Below are 21,015 nucleotides of genomic sequence, written 5' to 3'. Positions count from 1 at the left end.
GGCTGGATGGCATCACTGACTTGATGGACGTGAGTCTGAGTGAACTCCGGGAGTTGGTGATGGACAGGGAGGCCTGGCGTGCTGTGATTCATGGGGTTGCAAAGAGTCGGACACAACTGAGCGACTGAACTGAACTGAATGCTTCTACAAAATATATCTCACTTTTCTGTTTAATTCACTTTATCCCAAAGTTGTGTGTCCATCTTATTTTTTTAACAACTGAATTTGGTAAACAAATGTTTAACCAACAGGCACCTTTACCAACACCCTAGCTCCTACCACTGCTCCCAAATAACTTCAAAAGATCAGTACAAGACAGTGAGGTATTTCTCTCTTCCCCAAGATGAAGAAAGCTTTAATCTGTGGTAGGTCTCCTGCAGATAGCAGGGTTACGGCTGCCTTAGGAGGCAGATGAGAGAGAGAGATGGTCTCCCTGCTCATAACACAGCTGGCCTCAGGGCTGAGCAGCACATGGCAATCTAGAAACAGACAGAAGGAAACCAGAACTACTGCACGTCATGTTCCTAACCTTTGCTGGGGAGAGAGCACAAGCAACGACCCTTCACTGGAGGGGATACGACAGAAACCACGCACTGAACCCTTCTTCAGAACTTCTCTTTTCACTTGAACGTTGTGTTAGAGATCTTCCACTTCACCTTCCATTTCAGAAACAAAAGTAACTGAGTGTGAGGAATACAGGAATCAGGAGGAAGGCTTATAAACAAAAACAGAGTGCTTTCTATTCACCTTCCCATGTCCTTCCTGATAAAAAATGTCTGCTGGTTATGGAAGCTCATAAGTCATGTCAATTGTTAGGGTTCAACAGCATTTTCCAAAGGGGGTGAAAGGAATGGGTAACACTGAGGAGAGGCTAGAAATTCATGCCCCCGAAAAAAGCAATGAAAAAAAAGTTTTTAATTACATATTTCTGCAAGGGAGCATCAACACACAAATTTCTTGGACTAAAGTGGACAAAATCCAGCAGCTCCAGACCAGTAGTCTAGACCATTTCTCTACAACATGAAAAGAAGCTGGAGTCCAAGAAGTCCCCCCATAAATAGCTAAACACCTGACAAGTACTCCAAGGGTTCAGAATGGGACCCAGCATTCCATATCACACTCAGAGTGACTATGATGATCCAAGGAAAATTCCTTCATCTGATTCAAGTTCGTACTGAGGACCTTTAAAAGTGAAGTCTGCAAAGAAGTAATGAACATTATGGAGATGAGGAACAGTATTTATGAATTTATAATATAAAACAACATTCAATGGATTAAAAAATCCTGGAAGAAGACAGACCCTTTTATCAAAATAGTTTCTGATACTTTAGAACCAGAAGTGTCTTATTCATCTGAACTGACTTTACTATGAGCAGAAATTCTTTCTCATCCCCAAATGAATGGAACCTCAGCTTATTCACTGATTTCTTAAGCAGTTACTTTATGGGCTTCCCTGGTAGCTCAGTTGGTAAAAAAATCTGCCTACAATGCAGGAGACCTCAGTTCAAGTCCTGAGTTGGGAGGACACCCTGCAGAAGGGACAGGCTGCATACTCCAGTATTCTTGGGCTTCCCTGCTGGCTTACAAAGTAAAGAATCCTCCTGCAATGCGAGAGACCTGTGTTCCATCCCTGGGTTAGGAAGAACCCCTGGACGAAGGTATGGCAACCCACTCCAGTACCCTTGGCTAGAGAATCCCCATGGCTAGAGAAGCCAGGTGGGCTCCAGTCCAGGGAGTTACAAAGAGTTGGACGTGACTGAGCGACTAAGCATAGCACAGCACTACTGTACATGCTAATTATCGAAAGGCACTAAGTAAAAACCAAAGGACACGACCCCAAATAAATAATCAAAAAAAGAGACGAGAATGAGATCCAAGTCATTTCCCTCAGAGATCTCACGTGGTTTGGGTGACATGTCAGGCTACGTCTCGGAACGGAGCACAGATGTGACACACAGCACCACCCTACCGAGCACGTTTCCTGGAGGCACCTCCTCGAGGTCTTCCAGCTCCCTTCCCATCAGAAGGTACAGGTGTTGCAACGTACAGCATGCCATGTGGGGGACCGGAGGAAGGTCCTCCAGTGGAGCTGAGAAGCCTAATGGCACCTGGGCAAAAAAGAAAAAAAAACAGAAGCTAAGTTAGGAGACATCAAAGGAAAACAGGTTTGGGTTAATACCTACAAAGTTACTTTGATTGATAAGTAAGATATAGTGTAGTCACATTTCATGTAAACCCAAAACATTCAGATCTGAAATGGTGTGATATAAAAATAAGTCTCAGTTTATGAGTAAATTCTGAACTAGAGACACTTCTTATATACATAAAGCCTGTCAAGAATTACACATCAAGTTTATGATTTATCTCTAACACCCAAAAAAGATGTCCTTTTCACTATAGGGAACTGGAATGCAAAAGTAGGAAATCAAGAAACACCTGGGGTAACAGGCAAATTTGACCTTGGAGTACGGAATGAAGCAACACAAAGGCTAATAGAGTTTTGCCAAGAGAACACACTGGTCATAGCAAACACCCTCTTCCAACAACACAAGAGAATATTCTACACATGGACTTCACCAGACGGTCAACACCGAAATCAGACTGATTATATTCTTTGCAGCCAAAGATGGAGAAGCTCTATACAGTCAGCAAAAACAAGACGGGGAGCTGACTGTGGCTCAGATCATGAACTCCTTATTGCCAAATTCAGACTTAAATTGAACAAAGTAGGGAAAACCACTAGACCACTCAGGTATGACCTAAATCAAATCCCTTATGATTATACAGTGGAAGTGAGAAACAGATTTAAGGGCCTAGATCTGATAGATAGAGTGCCTGATGAACTATGGAATGAGGTCCGTGATCTTGTACAGGAGACAGGGATCAAGACCATCTCCATGGAAAAGAAATGCAAAAAAGCAAAATGGCTGTCTGGGGAGGCCTTACAAATAGCTGTGAAAAGAAGAGAAGCGAAAAGCAAAGGAGAAAAGGAAAGATATACGCATCTGAATGCAGAGTTCCAAAGAATAGCAAGAAGAGATAAGAAAGCCTTCCTCAGTGATCAGTGCAAAGAAATAGAGGAAAACAACAAAAAGGGGAAGACTAGAGATCTCTTCAAGAAAATTAGAGATACCAAGGGAACATTTCATGCGAAGATGGGTTCGATAAAGGACAGAAATGGTATGGACCTAACAGAAGCAGAAGACATTAAGAAGAGGTGGCAAGAATACACAGAAGAACTGTATAAAAAAGAGCTTCATGACCCAGATAATCACGATGGTGTGATCACTCACCTAGAGCCAGACATCCTGGAATGTGAAGTCAAGTGGGCCTTAGAAAGCATCACTACAAACAAAGCTAGTGGAGGTGATGGAATTCCAGTTGAGCTATTTCAAATCCTAAAAGATGCTGTTGTGAAAGTGCTGCACTCAATATACCAGCAAATCTGGAAAACTCAGCAGTGGTCACAGGACTGGAATAGGTCAGTTTTCATTCAAAAGAAAGGCAATGCCAAAGAATGCTCAAACTACCGCACAATTGCACTCATCTCACACGCTAGTAAAGTAATGCTCAAAATTCTCCAAGCCAGGCTTCAGCAATACGTGAACTGTGAACCTGCAGATGTTCAAGCTGGTTTTAGAAAAGGCAGAGGAACCAGAGATCAAATTGCCAACATCTGCTGGATTATTGAAAAAGCAAGACAGTTCCAGAAAAACATCTATTTCTGCTTTATTGGCTATGCCAAAGCCTTTGACTGTGTGGATCACAATAAACTGTGGAAAATTCTGAAAGAGATGGGAATACCAGACCACCTGACCTGCCTCTTGAGAAATCTATATGCAGGTCAGGAAGCAGCAGTTAGAACTGGACATAGAACAACAGACTGGTTCCCAATAGGAAAAGGAGTCCGTCAAGGCTGTATATTGTCACCCTGCTTGTTTAACTTATTTGCAGAGTACATCATGAGAAACGCTGGGCTGGAAGAAGCATAAGCTGGAAATCAAGATTGCTGGGAGAAATATGAGTAACTTCAGATATGCAGATGACACCACCCTTATGGCAGAAAGTGAAGAGGAACTAAAAAGTCTCTTGATGAAAGTCAAAGACAAGAGTGAAAAAGTTGGCTTAAAGCTCAACATTCAGAAAACGAAGATCATGGCATCTGGTCCCATCACTTCATGGGAAATAGATGGGGAAACAGTGGAAACAGTATCAGATTTTATTTTTTGGTGCTCCAAAATCAGTGCAGATGGTGATTGCAGCCATGAAATTAAAAGACGCTTACTCCTGGGAAGGAAAGTTATGACTAACCTAGAGAGCATATTAGAAAGCAGAGACATTACTTTGCCGACTAAGGTCCATTTAGTCAAGGCTATGGTTTTTCCTGTAGTCATGTATGGATGTGAGAGTTGGACTGTGAAGAAAGCTGAGCGCCGAAGTTTGATGCTTTTGAACTGTGGTGTTGGAGAAGACTCTTGAGAGTCCCTTGGACTGCAAGGAGATCCAACCACTCCATTCTAAAGGAGATCAGTCCTGGGTGTTCTTTGGAAGGAATGATATTGAAGCTGAAACTCCAATAATTTGGCCACCTCATGTGAAGAGTTGACTCGTTGGAAAAGACTCTGAGTCTGGGAGGGATTAGAGGCAGGAGGAGAAGGGGATGACAGAGGATGAGATGGCTGGATGGCATCACCGACTCGATGGACATGAGTTTGGGTGAACTCTGGGATTTGGTGATGGACAGGGAGGCCTGGCGTGCAATCGGGTCACAAAGAGTAGGACTTGACTGAGCGACTGAACTGAACTGATAAACTTTATCGCTAATATAAATTCTGCTGTGACCTGGTGAAAGTGAAAGTGAAGTTGCTCAGTCGTGTCTGACTCTTTGCGATCCCATGGACTGTAACTTACCAGGCTCCTCAGTCCATGGAATTTTCCAGGCAAGAGTACTGGAGTGCATTGCCATTTCCTTCTCCAGGGAATCTCAAAGTTATTAAAGATTTTTATGGAGAAAATGGTAACAGTTTAAATGACCTAAATAAATGGAAAACTATACCTAATACATTTATGGATAGATGGTAACCACGATGGTAAGAAGATCACAAGTAGATTTTTATACCCCTTTTACAACACTTTTACCCTCCCCTAAAAAGTAACTCCAAACACACCAACTGCTGTACTCCTCCTTGCTAAATCTGAACATGTCACAGACTAGCACAAACTGCGCAGTCACCACTCGGCATGGCAACAAGTCCAAGGATTCACCTGCTGCTCACACTGATAGAATAAGCACTCAAGGCAGGAGGAGTCGATGGCGCAGCCTTTCTTCTGCCACCACCTCTGCCTCTCATCACAGCCAAGCACAGCAGCGGCCCTGGCTTACCTGCGCCCAGAGGAGCACGAGCATCTTAGAAGCCCCCGCTCATAGCACCTCACTGATGCTGCCTGGCTCCCTGGACCTCTGGCATTCATCCTCTGACCTTTATCATCTGATTACCACATATGTACCTTCTTAGACGGCTCTAGCTTGTGGTTTATTTCCCCTTTGGTTCAAACATACTTAGATGCTGGCTGTTCACCGACTGTCAGACCCTCCTGATCAATGTCTTGGATCTGCCTGCCAAGAAACCACTGCCTATCACCTGCTCACCGCCCATGCCTTTGGCTCATGCCACCTGGGTTTTGGATCTTTATGTCTCAGACACCTGGCATCGTCCTGGAACCACCATGACATCTGTTCTTCTCAGTTCTTTCCTCTAGCCTTGAATTTCTAGAAAAGCCTTATAAATTAACTAAATAAGGTTTGAAAACCTGATTCTTGTACTAGCCTAATTTCCTAAATGCTATTAGATCAAACCCATCTACCAATAAGGTAATCACGAATCTAACAAGAATGCAGAACCATGAAACAACATACAAATGTTTTCCTTCCTGTTCTTACCTGCTGCAAAAACTCAAGAGGACTGTATTTGGGTCCCAGGACAAAAATTCTCTTTCCTCTTCGCGCCACACCACTGAACACTCGAGCGAAGGCGATAAAAGACTCCTGCTCGCTTCCTTCTGGGGGCACGGGTTTGGGGGTCTCATTTTCCACCCCCTGCTCATCACCTGCCAGAAACAGAAGCACCATGAATGCCCAAATGCTCTCTGCATCCAGGAGCTGCTGAGAAAGAGAGGGGCCAAGGAAGACACTACTGTTAGCTGAGACTGAGCAAGGAAACACCAGGATAGAAGTTTATTGATGAAAGCTACCTTCAAAGCTAAAAGCCCCAGAGCAGAAGGACAAGTGTTTCAAGTTTGGCAAAAACCCCATCCGTATCACCGAGGATGGGGAAATTACTGAGAAAAGCTGTACCTTTTGGCTCTTCTCCCTGTGGACTCATTTCAAGGGCACCTGCATCTTGGGTGGGCTCCACGGGTGCCTGGCCCTGCACCGCTGCCAACTTTTCCGCATGCCTTCGTCTTGCACGCTCTCGCCTCTCAGCAATCTCCTCCTGTGTGAGAGGTCTACAGGACACCACAGACATGTTAACACATGGCCACAGCAAAGATCTCAGTCTGTTCCAGCCAAGAAACAGCTAGTATTAACATGGACAGAAGGAGATCAAACCAGTCAATCTTAAAGGAGATCAACCCTGAATATTCACTGGAAGGACTGATGCTGTAGCTCCAGTATTCTGGCCACCTGATGCAAACAGCCAACTCGCTGGAAAAGACCCTGATGCTGGGAAAGATTGAGGGCTGGAAGAGAAGGGGATGACAGAGGATAAGACGGTTGGGTGGCATCACTGACTCAAAGGACATTGAGTTTGAGCAAACTCCAGGAGACAGCGAAGGACAGAGAAGCCTGGCGTGCTGCAGTCCACAGGGTTGTCAAGAGTTGGACACAACTTAGTGACTGAACAGCAACGTGTCTGGAGAAGACGGTGGTGGGTCCCCAGTCCCTTCCTGGTGGAAACTTTCTCCGAGTTCTCGCTTTCACTGCAGCAAGAAAAGAGAAGGCCTACCATACTTTCTCTGGGAACACCGCTGCTGCTGCTCAGTCACTCAGTAGGTCGGACTCTTCATGACCCCATGGACTGTAGCCTGCCAGACTCCTCTATCCATGGATTTCCGAGCCAAGAATACTGGAGTGGGTTGCCATTCCCTCTTCCACTGGGAAAGCTGGGTCCCCAACTACTGTGAGCTTATGAAACGACATGCAAGAGCCCGCGTCACACACAACAGCATGGAACCTTTCTCAGGCACCCATGCTCCTCCTCTGTAGGGCAAATGGCTGGAAAAGAAAGGGAATCAGTAACAGATACCACCGCTCAGAACACTCTAACAGAGAGAGAAGCAGATGACCTCAGTAAGAAACCGAGCTTTTCTCCATGAAAGTAGGAAAATACACCTCCATGGAGGACTAGGGTCCAAGAGGAAGGGCCAGGCTGAATGCTGGCAATTCAAGCTGGACATAAGGGCCAACGGTGACCAGTCACGGTGTTAGACCCGAGTTCCACCAGAGGAAAGGTGTGAGCGCACGTCTGTGTGTTTGCTGGAGGCTCGCCTGGGGGGTGGGGCCTGCTTGATCCTGTCACGTGGTGCCCACCTCCTCAACTGCCCCCCAACTTTGGTACTATGACTCTTGCTTCACGCCTCCATCTATGGCTGATGACATCATCTCCCATCCTGCCATTCCCCTTCCCCTTCTCTCTCCTGGAAGCCACTCAGATGCCATACTGAGAGTGTACTGGTCCCATGCACGCTACATGCCACATGCTCCTGGAGGTCCTAACGTCAGGTGCTCCAATCCCCTTCCTACATCATGTGGGCTGCCGCACATGTAAGGCACCAGCTGTCCACTGCTGTCCTCTTCAGACACCCACCTGCTCGACAAGACCTCCCCCCAGGACTGGACACCACTTCTATTCCCTTAGCACCTGCCCTTTGAAATGGATGAATTTGGTTCTAGAAGTCAGCCCCTTCTAGTCAGACCCACCCCAATGTAAGCGGCAGGGCTGTGCCATCAGATACAAAAATGAAAAGGGAGCGACCTTTGAGGATGGCTTGCTCAGGGCTGTCGGGAAGTCACATCGGCTGGCATTAGCTCCTCTCCACTGGAAGCTCTCAGTGTTAAAGGTCGTTCACACACAGGATGGAATTTCTAGGCTCTTGTTCTGTCTTCTCGAGCAACACCCAACAAACATACTCCCCTCTCCTCGCCTTTCAATCATCTGCCCTCATGCGCTTCCCCTCGCCCTTCTCTTCTTCAGGCTACACACTCCACCTGCCCTGTCAATCAACCCTTACGTAACTTATCTTGCTTCTAGACTTTTTATAAGAGTATCTGAAAAGTATGAATTAACCTATGGCTGATTCTTATTGATATATGACAGAAAACCACAAAATTCTGTAAAGCAATTATCCTTCATTAAAAATTTTAAAAAATATATAAACATGGAATACCTTACTATCACTATAAAGAAAGAGGTTAAAAAACAAACAAAAAACCGACGCACTGGTTAGTGCAGAGAGAAATGGTCTCTTCCAATGGGCTTATCAGTTCAGTTGAGTTCAGTCACTGAGTCCTGTCTGACTCTTTTCAACCCCAAGGACCGCAGCACACCAGGCCTCCCTGTCCATCACCAACTCTTGGAGTTTGCTCAAACTCATGTCCATTGAGTCAGTGATGCCCTTCAACCATCTCATCCACTGTCGTCCCCTTCTCCTTCTGCCTTCAGTCTTTCCCAGCATCAGGGTCTTTTCCAATGAGTCAGCCCTTCACATCAGGTGGCCAAAGGACTGGAGCTTCAGCTTCAACATCAGTCCTTCCAATAAATATTCAGGACCGATTTCCTTTAGGATGGACTGGTTTGATCTTGCAATCCAAGGGACTCTCAAGAGTCTTCTCCAACACCACGATTCAAAAGCATTAATTCCTTGGTGCTCAGGTTTCTTTATGGTCCAACTCTCATATCCATACATGACTATTGGAAAAACCATAGCTTTGACTAGACAGGCCTTTGCCGGCAAAGTAGTATCTCTGCTTTTAATATGCTGTCTAGGTTGGTCATAGCTTTTCTTCCAATGAGTGTCTTTTAAGTTCATAGCCGCAGTTACCATCTGCAGTGATTCTGGAGCCCAAGAAAATAAACTACTTTCATAACTATGGCACAGACAATGTGTTAATCACTCTGCACGTATTATTGAAACATACTTATCCAAACAACTATATGACACAGGTATTCTTACTCCTGTTTTACAAATAAGAACTGGAGCCTTAGGAGAATTACACAACTCGACCCAGAGTCACATGGACAATATACAGAGGAGCCATTAATTCAGACCCAGATCTGACTCTTAATTCCATACTCATCATCTGTGGCTACACCCCCCATTCAGAAGGAATTAGAAATGGTAAAATCATCACATTAAGTAAATGTGGTTTTATTTTAGCTTTGGTTAAGAAAGAAGCATATCAGTTCACATGTAATAAATCCTCATTTTGTCAGAGCTCGTAACAAGATTACCATTTACATTCATGAAGTTAATATCAAATGTAGAGTCTTGCTGTCCATCAGCGTTATCTATCCACCCACCCAGCTGACACTTGCTATGGGTCAGGCACTGCTGTGAGTGCTGGGGGTGGTGACAGGCAAACAAAGCAGACAGAAGAGAAGGCAGCAAGGTGGTTTTGAAGAACCCATTGTGTCAACTAGTATTTACTGAGAATAAACAGGAATCACTTGCAAGAGAACTGAGCTCTACTAGTCAAGGAACGTCTGTGGGTGCTGACTTACTGGGGCTGCAGCGGAGCTAACTGTTGGTGATGGTGCCGAGGGGACGGCAGTGACCAACAGTAGAGGTGAAGGTGACCAGAGGTGAGAATGCGGACTGGAGACTCAAAGGGCAGACTGGGGAGGTGAGGCTGGAGAAGGAAGGAAAGAGGCAACAACACAAAACCACCCGCTCTCAGGAGTCCAAGCTCAATGTCCACGCCCTGGCCTCTGTGGAGCCAGCTTGCAGGGGTGGGCTGCGGAGAGACAGAGACGGCCGAAGAGCTGGCTGCAGCCGGTGCTACCAGTGACCACAGCGCCAGAGAGCCGAGATGATGGCAACTAAGGGAGCAAGGAGTAGTTTCTGCCTGAACATCACATCCTGTTACAACAAGAAACTGGTTCTTAAGAAGGAAGCCAAAGCAGCAGACACAGGGATTCGGGGGGACAGGAACTGCCTGAAAACCTCCTAGCAGGATCTTACTCAACAGGCACTTAAGCATTCAGTAAGAATTTCTGATAGACTACTAGAGAAAACAGTGGTTGAGAATGGTCAGAGCAAAGGCCCCAGAATCTAAAAAGGGCAGGCAGGCTAGAAGACTGTTGTCGAGATGTAGCAGTGGAGATTAACAAGCTGCATAGATGATGGAGGCCAGATCCCACTGGTGAAGTGGTACCCGTAGGCTGTCCAGCTGGACAAATGTGGATTCACATACTCTTCTGGCCTCCTTCTAGCTATGTGACCTTGAGTACACTCAGTTCAGTTCAGTCACCCTGTCATGTTCGTCTCTTTGTGACCTCATGGACTGCAGCACGCCAGACCTCCCTGTCCATCACCAACTCCCTGAGTTTACCCAAACCCATGCCCATTGAGTCGGTGATGCCATCCATCCATCTCATCCTCTGTCGTCCCCTCCTCCTCCTGCCTTCAATGTTTCCCAGCGTCAAGGTCTTTTCAAATGAGTCAGCTTTTCGCATCAGGTGGCCAAAATATTGGAGTTTCAGCTTCAGCATCAGTCCTTCTAATGAATATTCAGGACTGATTTCCTTTAGGATGGACTGGTTGGATCTCCTGGCCGTCCAAGGGACTCTCAAGAGTTTTCTCCAACATCACAGTTCAAAAGCATCAATTCTTTGGAACTCAGCTTTCTTTATAGTTCAACTCTCACACCCAACCATGACTACTAGAAAATCAATTACTACTTCATCTTTTTAAGGCCTCTTAACTTCCCCAGGTTAGATTGAAACAGTAAATACCTGCACTGCAGAACTACTGTTAGATTTAAACGGCATAATCAACAGTGAGGCAGGAATATTATAAGGTTGAAAAACTGGAGCCAATTATTAGTGCTATTACCATTATTGTTTAGAAAGCTCCCAGAATAGATGTGGACAGTAAAGAAGAGAAGCCTTCAAACTCCTGGATAGAGTCAATCTTTTCACTCCAGACACCAAGATCCTGAAGGGAGAATGGCAAGTGGACTGGCCAAGTTAGACACTGGGACAGCGAAACCAGCTAGGAGGCTAGTGCCACGATTCCCACAAGGAACGACTGGGATCTAATCACTTACACTAGTGGGGGAGGAGGACCCGTACCAGTTCATATGATGTAAAAGAGATTCTCTAAGACTTCGGAAACTTGAGAAAGGATCCGTCTCCCACGGCTGAACTTCATCCCTCTCTCTCCACACGCACACAATACACACAAAGATCCGCAGAGGTACTCACACGTTCAAAAAACTCTAGTGAAGCAGACAGACAGGCTCAGATTACAACTTGTCTGACATTCAACAACTGTTAACCGAGGCTACCACTACTCTAACTACTCTTGTTCAAATTTATGCGAACTCAGGGACTTCTCTGTTGGTGCAGTGGTTGAGAGTTCACCTTCCAGTGCAGGCGATACGGGTTTGACCCCCAGTTGGGGAACTAAGATCCCACAGGCCATGGCACATCTCAGCCTGTCTGCTGCAACTAGAGAAGCCCGCATGCTGCAAAAAAGACCTGATGCAGCAAAAAAAAAAAAAAACAACTTTTTTTTTTTTAACATGAATTTGAATTAACAGTCCCAGAGCTGATTTCAACAACTGTTTCCTCCAGAGGCATCACAAAAAGATCAAGTACTCAGTAAAATTTACGTTCCCACAGGGGCTGCTCCACATGAATTCCAGACTGAGGACAGAACCGCACCTTCCCCATCGCACACCCTCCTTGCACCCCATCAAGCCCGCCCCATCTCCCTGGCCCTACCTGGCTTCCCTATGATCCTTACCTGGGCTTATTCTGAGGCAAAGCCTTAGCATCAACTGCAAACATTTTGGAAACAAAGATAATAACTGGAGCAGTATCTTCACTTCCACATTTCATAAAAGCTAAACAGACAGGAAAGAAAAATGTTACTTTAATAATCCAGGCTTTCTGAAAACAAGAAGTTTAGAACATGGCATCATCTAAATACATAAGCAACCTATCATCTTTTACAACTATAAGAAAAATTCTATTTAGAAAAAAATAAGATTGCTAGAAAAATAGTAGAGTGAGAGCGAGAGAACTGGCAGAAAGGAGAAAAGAAAAGCAAAACTGACAGGGTGGGAGAAGAGCTGGAGGAACTCCAGGTAGGAGATGGGCTTAACTACCCACCAGAAGCCCTCATAACTGCTTCCAGTGGAGAAGGGATAGAATTGAGGAATTTTACCAAAGGACAATAGTCAACAAGGTAGCTTATTAATAAAATACATAATAGTAGTTTTTCCAACCCTTCAGAAAAGTTAGAAAATAAAACAGACAAAAATATCATGATAACCAAAAAACCTTAGAAATGAAGATTAAGATGCAATACTATAAGATATTGATTTTCCCTAAATCTATAAATTTTAACATAATTTCCTAATCAGCATATGGACATTTTTCTTAACTTACATTAAAAAAAAAATTCGTTAAGGAAAAAAAAAACCCACCACTGGTGAGTAATTTTTTTAAATCACCCTATATCAAAATAATTTACACATAAAGAATTCAAGAGTAAAATTCAAATAAGAAAATAAGGAAGAAAGAATTAAGTATCTATCAGAAGTCTTGCCAGGGAAAACTTTGAAAGGCTTTGAGGAACAAAACAACATACCTTGACTCCGATTTTAACAGGCTCACCCTAGCTGCAGGCAATCAAGAACAGACTCAGGGATACCAGCTGGAAGGCTACTATAATACCCAGGTGAGAGAGCATTGCTTGCCCCAGGAAGGCAGAAATGGAAATGTTGAAAGTAGTTAATTCTGGATATATTTCAAAGGAAGAGTAAACAGGATTTAAAGATGGACTGGAAATAGGGGCATGAAACCAATGTGAAAATTAAGAGCACACCATTGTCATGGGAAGCCTAGAGACTGGACAAGATGAGCAGGAGAGTGACTGCAGGTAGAAAACAGATGAGATCCAAATACCAAGCCTTGCCTGGGGCATCCCACAGTTAAAAAGTCAAGGGGATGGAGAAGAATGGGAAAGAGATCAAGACTGAACAGGCAGCTCCAACAGCAAAGATGTGGCTTGGTTTCTTGGCCTCAAGAGGCTATTAGAAGTTCAATCTGGAGATTGTTATGAAAAGTTCCAGCAAAAGAGATTTAAAAGAGCCTACATGGTGAGCTGCTATTCATGCTGAACCTATAAAGACAATCAGGCCAAGTTTAATGAAACTAAACTTATTCTGCAAACAAATGAGTCTTAATTTGGCTATCTTGGGTAGAAATGAGAGTGACTTTAGAGAGAAAAAAATTATGTTTCAACAGAAACTGTAACACACACTTGGGAATATTAGATTCTAGTTCTGTTACCATCTTTGAGGTTGTGTTTTACTATCTATAAACTGGGCTGGATCCTGAATTCTGGTTTCCTCAAATATTAGGCTATAACTCTCCAAAGTAACATTTCCATTTTTTCCTCCCACTTTTGGTGTGGAAACACTGAGAACCAAAGCTGCTCCTTTCTTGAAGTTCTGCAACTTGAGATAAATTTAAGAGAGACCATCACACAATAGTCCATTTGGGGGCAATATTCTGGCCCACTGGTGTGTAAGCCACTCAGGAAGTTTACCTGAACACTGAACGACATCATCAAAGACATTTCAAATTGCAAATGATACTCGACTCTAACATCTAGAAATCTGCACTGGCTGCTCCCTAGATTCAGAAGCTGGTTTATAATTAGCTCCAACCATGAACCTTTTTGTCTTCACAGAAATGCCTCTTAGAAATACCGGATTGCTTGCACCTTAGAAGCCTAACTTTGAGAGCCCACCTGCATTACTGCTTGCAGAAATGGATTTATAGATGTCTAGTTAAACCAACTGTCAAGACTAAGAGACTGGCTTAATGAGACACAATCTACCAACTCGGCTTCTGGACTGTGAAACTCCACAAAGAAGGTTTAAAGGCAGAACTGCAGAACAGCACACTTTGCCACTCCACAAGGGGTTTCTTGAGCGGAGAGTTAATTTAGGCTCATCGTTTTTAAGGAGCAGAGAACTTAGGAAGTTGTTTTTTTTCTGTCCCCTTAGTTGTCTAATGAACTGCGATAAAGGGCCTGTTCCTGGAATATAACTATCACCAGAAATATCTGCAAAGAGAAGGGGCTGGCGTGGTGGGGAAATCGGCAGGGCCCAGCGATCGGAGCCCACTCTGTGGTCCAGCAAACACTCTTTGTAATCAGACTTTCACTTTTTCATTTTCCATGGCAAATGCCTTTCTCCCCTTTGAAGTTCTAACCCACTGACAGTATTTAAGGTGAGGGTTTCAGATATTTTAGCACGTTATTCTGTTTTCCCAGGTCTCTCCCTTGTACATGTTATTTACTTCTGTTTGATTTTTCTTCTGTTTTAATAAAAAAACTGGGGGGTTGCGGGTAGGATAAACAGCCGGGGAGACAGGGAGACAAGGAGAAACAGGTGGAAGCCCAGAAGTCAAAGAAGAAAGGGTCTCAAGGAGGAAGGAGGGATTGACTGTGTCAAATGGTAGTGACAGAGCTAGTCAGGAGGACTGGGAACTGGCTGAGAGATTTAACAAAGGAGAGTCAACCACGGGTCTGAGAACTGCAGTGATCTGAGGGCAGAGGCCGCAAACCCAAAAGAGAAAAAGAGCAGGACAGAGTGGTGCGCACAAATGAATTTCATGGAGCCATATGAGGCCGGGAGCAAATAAGGCTCCCTCTCATGGGCCAAGCATGTACGGGGCTTCAAGAGGGAACACAGACCCTGAAGTCACTGTTCCACAGGCCCTGGAGACATAGTCACCACAGGAATGCATTCCTGGCTACCTGAGAGGATGGAATAGAGCATGATGATAAGATTATGAACTGTGATCTAGGCAAAAGGGAGAGGTCTCTAGTCTCCTCACTCCACTGACAGAGCAAAATGGCTCTGGCGAAACTGAAATGTTAGAAAACAAAAAGCAACTAGAGAAATGTTTGTGAAATTGTTTACAGGGGGAGTTGGCCATTTGGCCATTTAGCAAGCTAGCATTTAGCAAATTGGTCTAGGGAAGTCTTGACTTAGGATGACCAAAAATACATTGGCTGGCGTGTCCGTCTTTACCTCACCTGCTTTCAGAGCCTGGGTTTCCGGTGGGAGAGAATCAAAAGTCTGCGATCCTGCACACATCAGTCTCTCCACTCTCTCAGCTGTAATGTCGAGGGGACTAGGAAGCTTCTGACACACCATAGCTGAAGTCTGCTGTTAAGGACTCAAAAGCCTGAGCAAGCGCTCTTCACCCTGGCAGAGACTCAGACTCTGCACGAGATACTGAAGTAACAACATATACCATGCCTGGGCTGTAAGGCAATACTCTGTAAGTCACATCTCAAAACATGGATACAATCTCAGGGAGTTCATGGACGCTCTAGAGCCCAGAAAGGGTGCTCATGGCAGATACTCTAACACTGACATCCTACGGAACAAACGAGGCAGGACCACAGAGCTTAGGAGTTTGGCCGCCTGTGACCCAGTCCTCACAAGCTTTCATACAGTTCCAGTCTCTATCAACTGGCACAAAACCACCATCAGCCGCTCACTATGATACAAGCAGGCCCTCCAACAGGGCGAGGTCGCCGTAGGGGTCTGTGTTTATTACAGCCCTGTGGTCCACTGTTGGCCCACTCCCCAGAAACTGCACCCTCAGTCCACCCCATGGGTACTGCTAAGTACACACAGATCAGTGACAAGAAGGTATTAATAGTCTAAATTCTTGTATAAAATTACTTTGGTTGGGACTTCCCTAGAGGTCCAATGGTTAAGACTTCACCTTCCAATACAGGGGGTGTGGGTTCGATCTCTGGTCGGGGAGCTAAGATCCCACAGGCCTCTCGGCCAAACAACCAAAACATAAAACAGAACAAGAGCAACACCGTAAAAAATTCAATAAAGACACTAAAATTGGCCCATATAACAAAAGTCTTGAAAAAAAAAAAAAAGAAGATAGTCTAAATTCACCTACAAAGTGACTTTAGTTAAGGTAAACCGCTTAAAATCAAGTCCTTTTGGAATCACTAATTTGAGAGGAAGTATCAACAAGGTAAAGAAAATATGGGTTAAAATGAACCAGTGATCCTAACACAAACATCTAAAGTAACTACTTCTATGCAAATCTTGGTCCAGGAGTTTTGATTTTATGGATTAAGAAACAAAATTAAAATGTTTTTTAAGAACATTCAAATTTGTATTAATCTTAATTAATATTAATATAGTCACTTCTAAAGTATTTAATACAGTTTCATGGTAAAATATTAAATAACCCCAGAAAAAACTTACTCTGAATTGGCATGCGTTATTTTCAGAGGCCCTCCTGATGGCCAATAACACACTTTTTTCTTGTTCTGTCAGATCTATGATTTCATTAACAACCATTAATATAAAGGATACCAAGAACAGCTTGAGATATGGGTAGCCACTGACTGCAGATAGCATTGATCTGGACTCTAGGATCTGAATGCCGTGCCTCTCGGGCTCCAATTTTTAATCCTAAAGAAGTCACGATTTTATCAGTTTTTTCTTTGTCCCTATAGTAAACAAGAGATGGGTGGATGGGAGGTGAGAAGAGAGAAAGATCACATAAAGATACAAAGGGGCAGTGAGGAAGAGAAACACAACATCACAGGACACATTTATTCCTAATGCACTACTTGACTATAAAAAAACAAAAATGCTGGAAGGGGGCTCCTGCCATAGGGTTAAACTGCTCAACCTCTACTTTTCACTTCCAAATGAACGTCTCTTGAAAATGTCCCATGAAGCACCATTGCACAATCATCTTAAACACACTATGTCAACTGGTAAAGCGATTTTATAAATAAATACTAAAAGCAAAAATCATTATTCCACCGCTGGAACAACTTGGAAATTTACTAAAGCAAACTTTCTTTTCCACTTGTATCAGGCAAGGTTTTTTCCTTAAGTGGGGACCCCATGAGTGATCCTCAATATCAAGCAGCTTTTCTACTACATTTACTATTTTACTTTAAACTGAGTTTGTAAAAATGAAAGTCTGATGGTTCTTCCCCCCTCTTTGCCTCAGCACTCTATAAAATATTTCTCTTCTGTGCCTCCTGTCACCCTGTAATTGGGTTACACATACTCCTTTAAATGGTTTCCGAGCTTGGTAATTAAAGCCTCTGTAAAGGCTCTCTTCACTTTCCCAGTCTACCTAGCTTTCAGAAGAGTAACTCGTCAAACTGCAAATTACACTGCCCAGAGACAAACAATTTATAACAGTCTTACTTTTTCAAGACAGCATCATACAAACTCCATATATTTTCCAGGATCAACTGTACAAATAAAGGTTTCTTTCCTTTTGCCTGTTAAAAAAAAAAAAAAAAAGGATGTATGGGTTTAAAATTTCTGAATATTTCATCAATATCTAACGTATTCATTCTTGATGTGCTTTACTATCGATGCTTCATTTCTACTAGAAAATACTTATTCAACAACAAAGTGGAGGAAAGTAGCTATATGAATGCTTTAAACAGCCAATAATCCAGTCAGTTACAACTCACTCTTCTCTTTCCAAACCGTGGACACCACACAAGAAACCACTCGGGGGGCGGGGTGGGGAGGTGGATACATCACTGCAGCTGCCCTCCCACTGCCATCAAGAAAACACATGGTACCCAAGCTGAGAGCTAAAACTCCACTCTAAAATGTCCATGGACTTCATTCTAAAGGATGTTCTTAAAATATGAACGCTGTTCAACTTCAAGGAAGAGGATATTAAAAAAAACAAAACCCCTATTATTTCTCTTATCAAACTATACAAAATCACAGCATAAGCACTTTGAAATGGATACTCTCATAGGTACAAGAGATGGAATATAAACTGAAACCCTCTTTCTCAAGAGCTACTGGCAAGGTATTGGGAAATTAAGTCATTACCTTTGAATGACTGGTTAAAAAAAATCGTAAAGGCCTAAAAATGTATGCATCAAGATGCCTGTAACAGGTTTACTTAAAATATCAAAATATTTGAGAAACAGAAATAAAAACTATGTTCAATCTTAGGAGAATGATTACACGAATGATAATGATGTAAGAGGGTGTTTATTACATGACAGGAATTGCTCTTAAGACTTTTCTTGGATATTTCATATAATTATCATAATCACTCCATGAGATAAATATTACTATCTTCAATTTGCAGAGGAAAGAAACACACAAGTGTCACAGAACTAGAAAGCAGTAGAGCTGAGACACACAGAGAATCTCAAACTATGCTCTTTGCTACTCCACTCCACTGGCTCCTTTTAAAATTTATTTTTCATTTATTTATTTTTTAAATTCTTACAATGTTGTGTCAATGCTACTTTCTCCGTTCGTCCCCTCCCCCTCCCTGTGTCCGCAAGTCCATTCTCTACATCTGTCTCCCCATTCCTTCCCTGCAAATAGGTTCATCAATACTATTTTTCTAGATTCCATATATGTGCCTTAAGATACTGTATTTTTCTCTTTCCTACTTCACTCTGTATTAATAGGCCCTAGGTTCATAAACCTCACTAGAACTCAAATTTGTTCTTTATTATGACTAATTCCATTCTATACACATTGTACCACACTGTACCCACATCTGTATCCATTCCTCTATTAATGGAATCCTAGGTTGCTTCCACGCCTTGGCTATTATAAATAGTGCTGCTGTGAACACTGGGGTGTCTGTGTCTTATTCATTTATGGTTTTCTCAGGGTATATGCCCAGGAGTGGGGCTGTTGCGTCATATGGTAGATCTGTTCCTAGTTTTTTAAGGAATCTACACACTGTACTATTTATAAAGAAATTTCAATGACAAGGGAAGATGGTCACAATAGGACGTCAAGAGGAAAAGTGTTTACATTGTATAAACAGCATAATCTCAATCGAGGGATATATGTTATCTAAACAGAAAGAATGAAAGAAATGAAAACCATACCATTAGCAGTGTTGGCCTCTGGTATTTTTTTGCTTTCCTGTAGCTTTATACTAAGGAATACCTTCTAAAAGGAATATACATGCTCTTCAATGAGAATACATTTATAAAATCCTTAATTTTATATTTAAAAAAAAGTCTTCAAGAAAAGCATCCTTCCTTTGAGGCTAGGTAACTCAGCAGCCCTACAAGACCTCCACCGACAGAATGAAGTGCTCCAGGGAGCACCTGCCTCACCCATCAGCAATGCATGGTGACTGGCGTTCAATGAGGAGGCCTTGGCTGAGGCTAGGAATACAGGCCACACAGTGACATCTACAACAGACATCTCTTTAGAAAGGGGACACATAAATGCATGATGCAAAATATGTGTCTTCAAGTTCAGCGGCCCAGGATCTGAGATTTCTGCTCCTCTTAAATAGGAAAAACAACGACAACAACAACATGCAGTCCTTTGATCCTGATAAAGAACTCTATTTAAGCAATACTTGGACGCAAGACACAAGAGCTTTAGCCACATATATACAGTAGAAAATCTCCCATAAACTGACTCACATAAACTGAGGCAAATTACAAGTGTGTTACAGTGCAGGTTTTCACAGGGCAAGAATGTGACCACCGATCAACAGGGACAAGAGACCACATTACCTGATCCACCTTCATAATCTTCTTAGCCTTCGTATTTATATAATAATCTCCCCACAATGTTTTCAAAAGAACTTCCTTTCTGATGCCAGTTTTTTGACTGTAGATTTTGGCAAAGTGCTCAATTCTGAAAGAAAAGCAAGTGTTCACATTATTAATAACAACAGAAATAAGTATGAGTCTAGCTAGCATTTGGGCGTTTCTGTGCTAGGTACTGTTCAACGCGCTCTGAATTCATTTCAACTCTCTTACGAGGTAGGTACTATTTATCTCCCCCCTTTCATGGAAAAGCATAATGAAGCACGAGATATCACACAGGTAACAAATGAAGTTGGGATTCAAAGCCAAGCAGTCTTGCCAGTGTTCCTGTCCAACTTTCCCTACATTCATATGAATGAGAATTCGGGCTATCAATCCCTTTCTTAATTCTGCCAGCATAAAACAAGAGGAACACTGGCCAAGCAAACAGGCCCCAGCTGTCCACTGCAACTGTGCCAACAATAAACTCTGTTTCGGCCCTTCACTGTAAGTTCCTATTGCTCATGGAGTAAATAAGCCCTACGGCCAGAACCTGCCAGAAAAGGCTCTGTAGCACCGGAGATTAAACAGGAAATACACATACACTTACTTAGCCCTCTCCAGTCCTTAGAGAAACCAGTCAGCAGCAGGCCTACTCTACTGCAAACCCCAGCCAAATGGGAGCAGTCACCGGACAAACACAGATGCTGTATATTACACCATCTGCAGTGTCTGGATAAAGGACCCCCCCAAAAAAAACCTTTTGCAGGGAACACTATGTTCCTACACAATCTAAGCTTTGAGTCCAACTCTCAAAGTACCAGCAACTTACAAGACACCTGCCGTATTTTCCAAAGCATCCAGGGGTTAACTACAACCAAGTCCAATTGGCTGACATTCTCTTATGATGACGAAAGCCTGGTGGGAGCAGTAAGAAGCTGGAGGAGTGGAAGTTGATAATTATAGTTGGAACCAGAAATATGAAGGGCATCAGGCAGCAACTTAGAAGCAAAGAGACACTACAGAAACTACTGAAGACAAAAACCCAGTGGCCCCTCTCACTGAGAGTCACAGGAGAGAAAAATATCCAATCAGGAAGCAAAATTCATATCACATGGTTATAAGCCATCAAAGTTCTGAAAGAGTTGGCCTCAAGGGTCC

The 21,015-nt window shown here is 43.3% G+C and overlaps 1 protein-coding gene across 3 annotated transcripts in view; it reads right to left on the bottom strand.

Moving 5' to 3' along the window:
- Positions 1 to 21,015, bottom strand: part of EFL1 (elongation factor like GTPase 1) — a 111,713-nt gene that overhangs the window by 72,374 nt on the left and 18,324 nt on the right. For all 3 annotated transcript variants that reach the window (XM_069558970.1, XM_069558972.1, XM_069558971.1), the window contains exons 8-15: positions 19,840 to 19,963; positions 17,516 to 17,592; positions 16,661 to 16,797; positions 15,343 to 15,465; positions 12,031 to 12,130; positions 6,356 to 6,507; positions 5,942 to 6,108; positions 1,970 to 2,108 (exon numbers count right to left, since the gene is read on the bottom strand). In XM_069558970.1, coding sequence (XP_069415071.1) covers positions 1,970 to 2,108; positions 5,942 to 6,108; positions 6,356 to 6,507; positions 12,031 to 12,130; positions 15,343 to 15,465; positions 16,661 to 16,797; positions 17,516 to 17,592; positions 19,840 to 19,963 — 1,019 coding nt within the window. The remainder of the gene's footprint in view (positions 1 to 1,969; positions 2,109 to 5,941; positions 6,109 to 6,355; positions 6,508 to 12,030; positions 12,131 to 15,342; positions 15,466 to 16,660; positions 16,798 to 17,515; positions 17,593 to 19,839; positions 19,964 to 21,015) is intronic.

The sequence above is a fragment of the Ovis canadensis genome, chromosome 18 (assembly GCF_042477335.2).
Source record: "Ovis canadensis isolate MfBH-ARS-UI-01 breed Bighorn chromosome 18, ARS-UI_OviCan_v2, whole genome shotgun sequence".
NCBI classification, from domain to species: Eukaryota; Metazoa; Chordata; class Mammalia; order Artiodactyla; family Bovidae; genus Ovis; species Ovis canadensis.
Note: the sequence above shows the minus strand (reverse complement) of the source record. Positions and strands in the feature narration are given on the sequence as shown.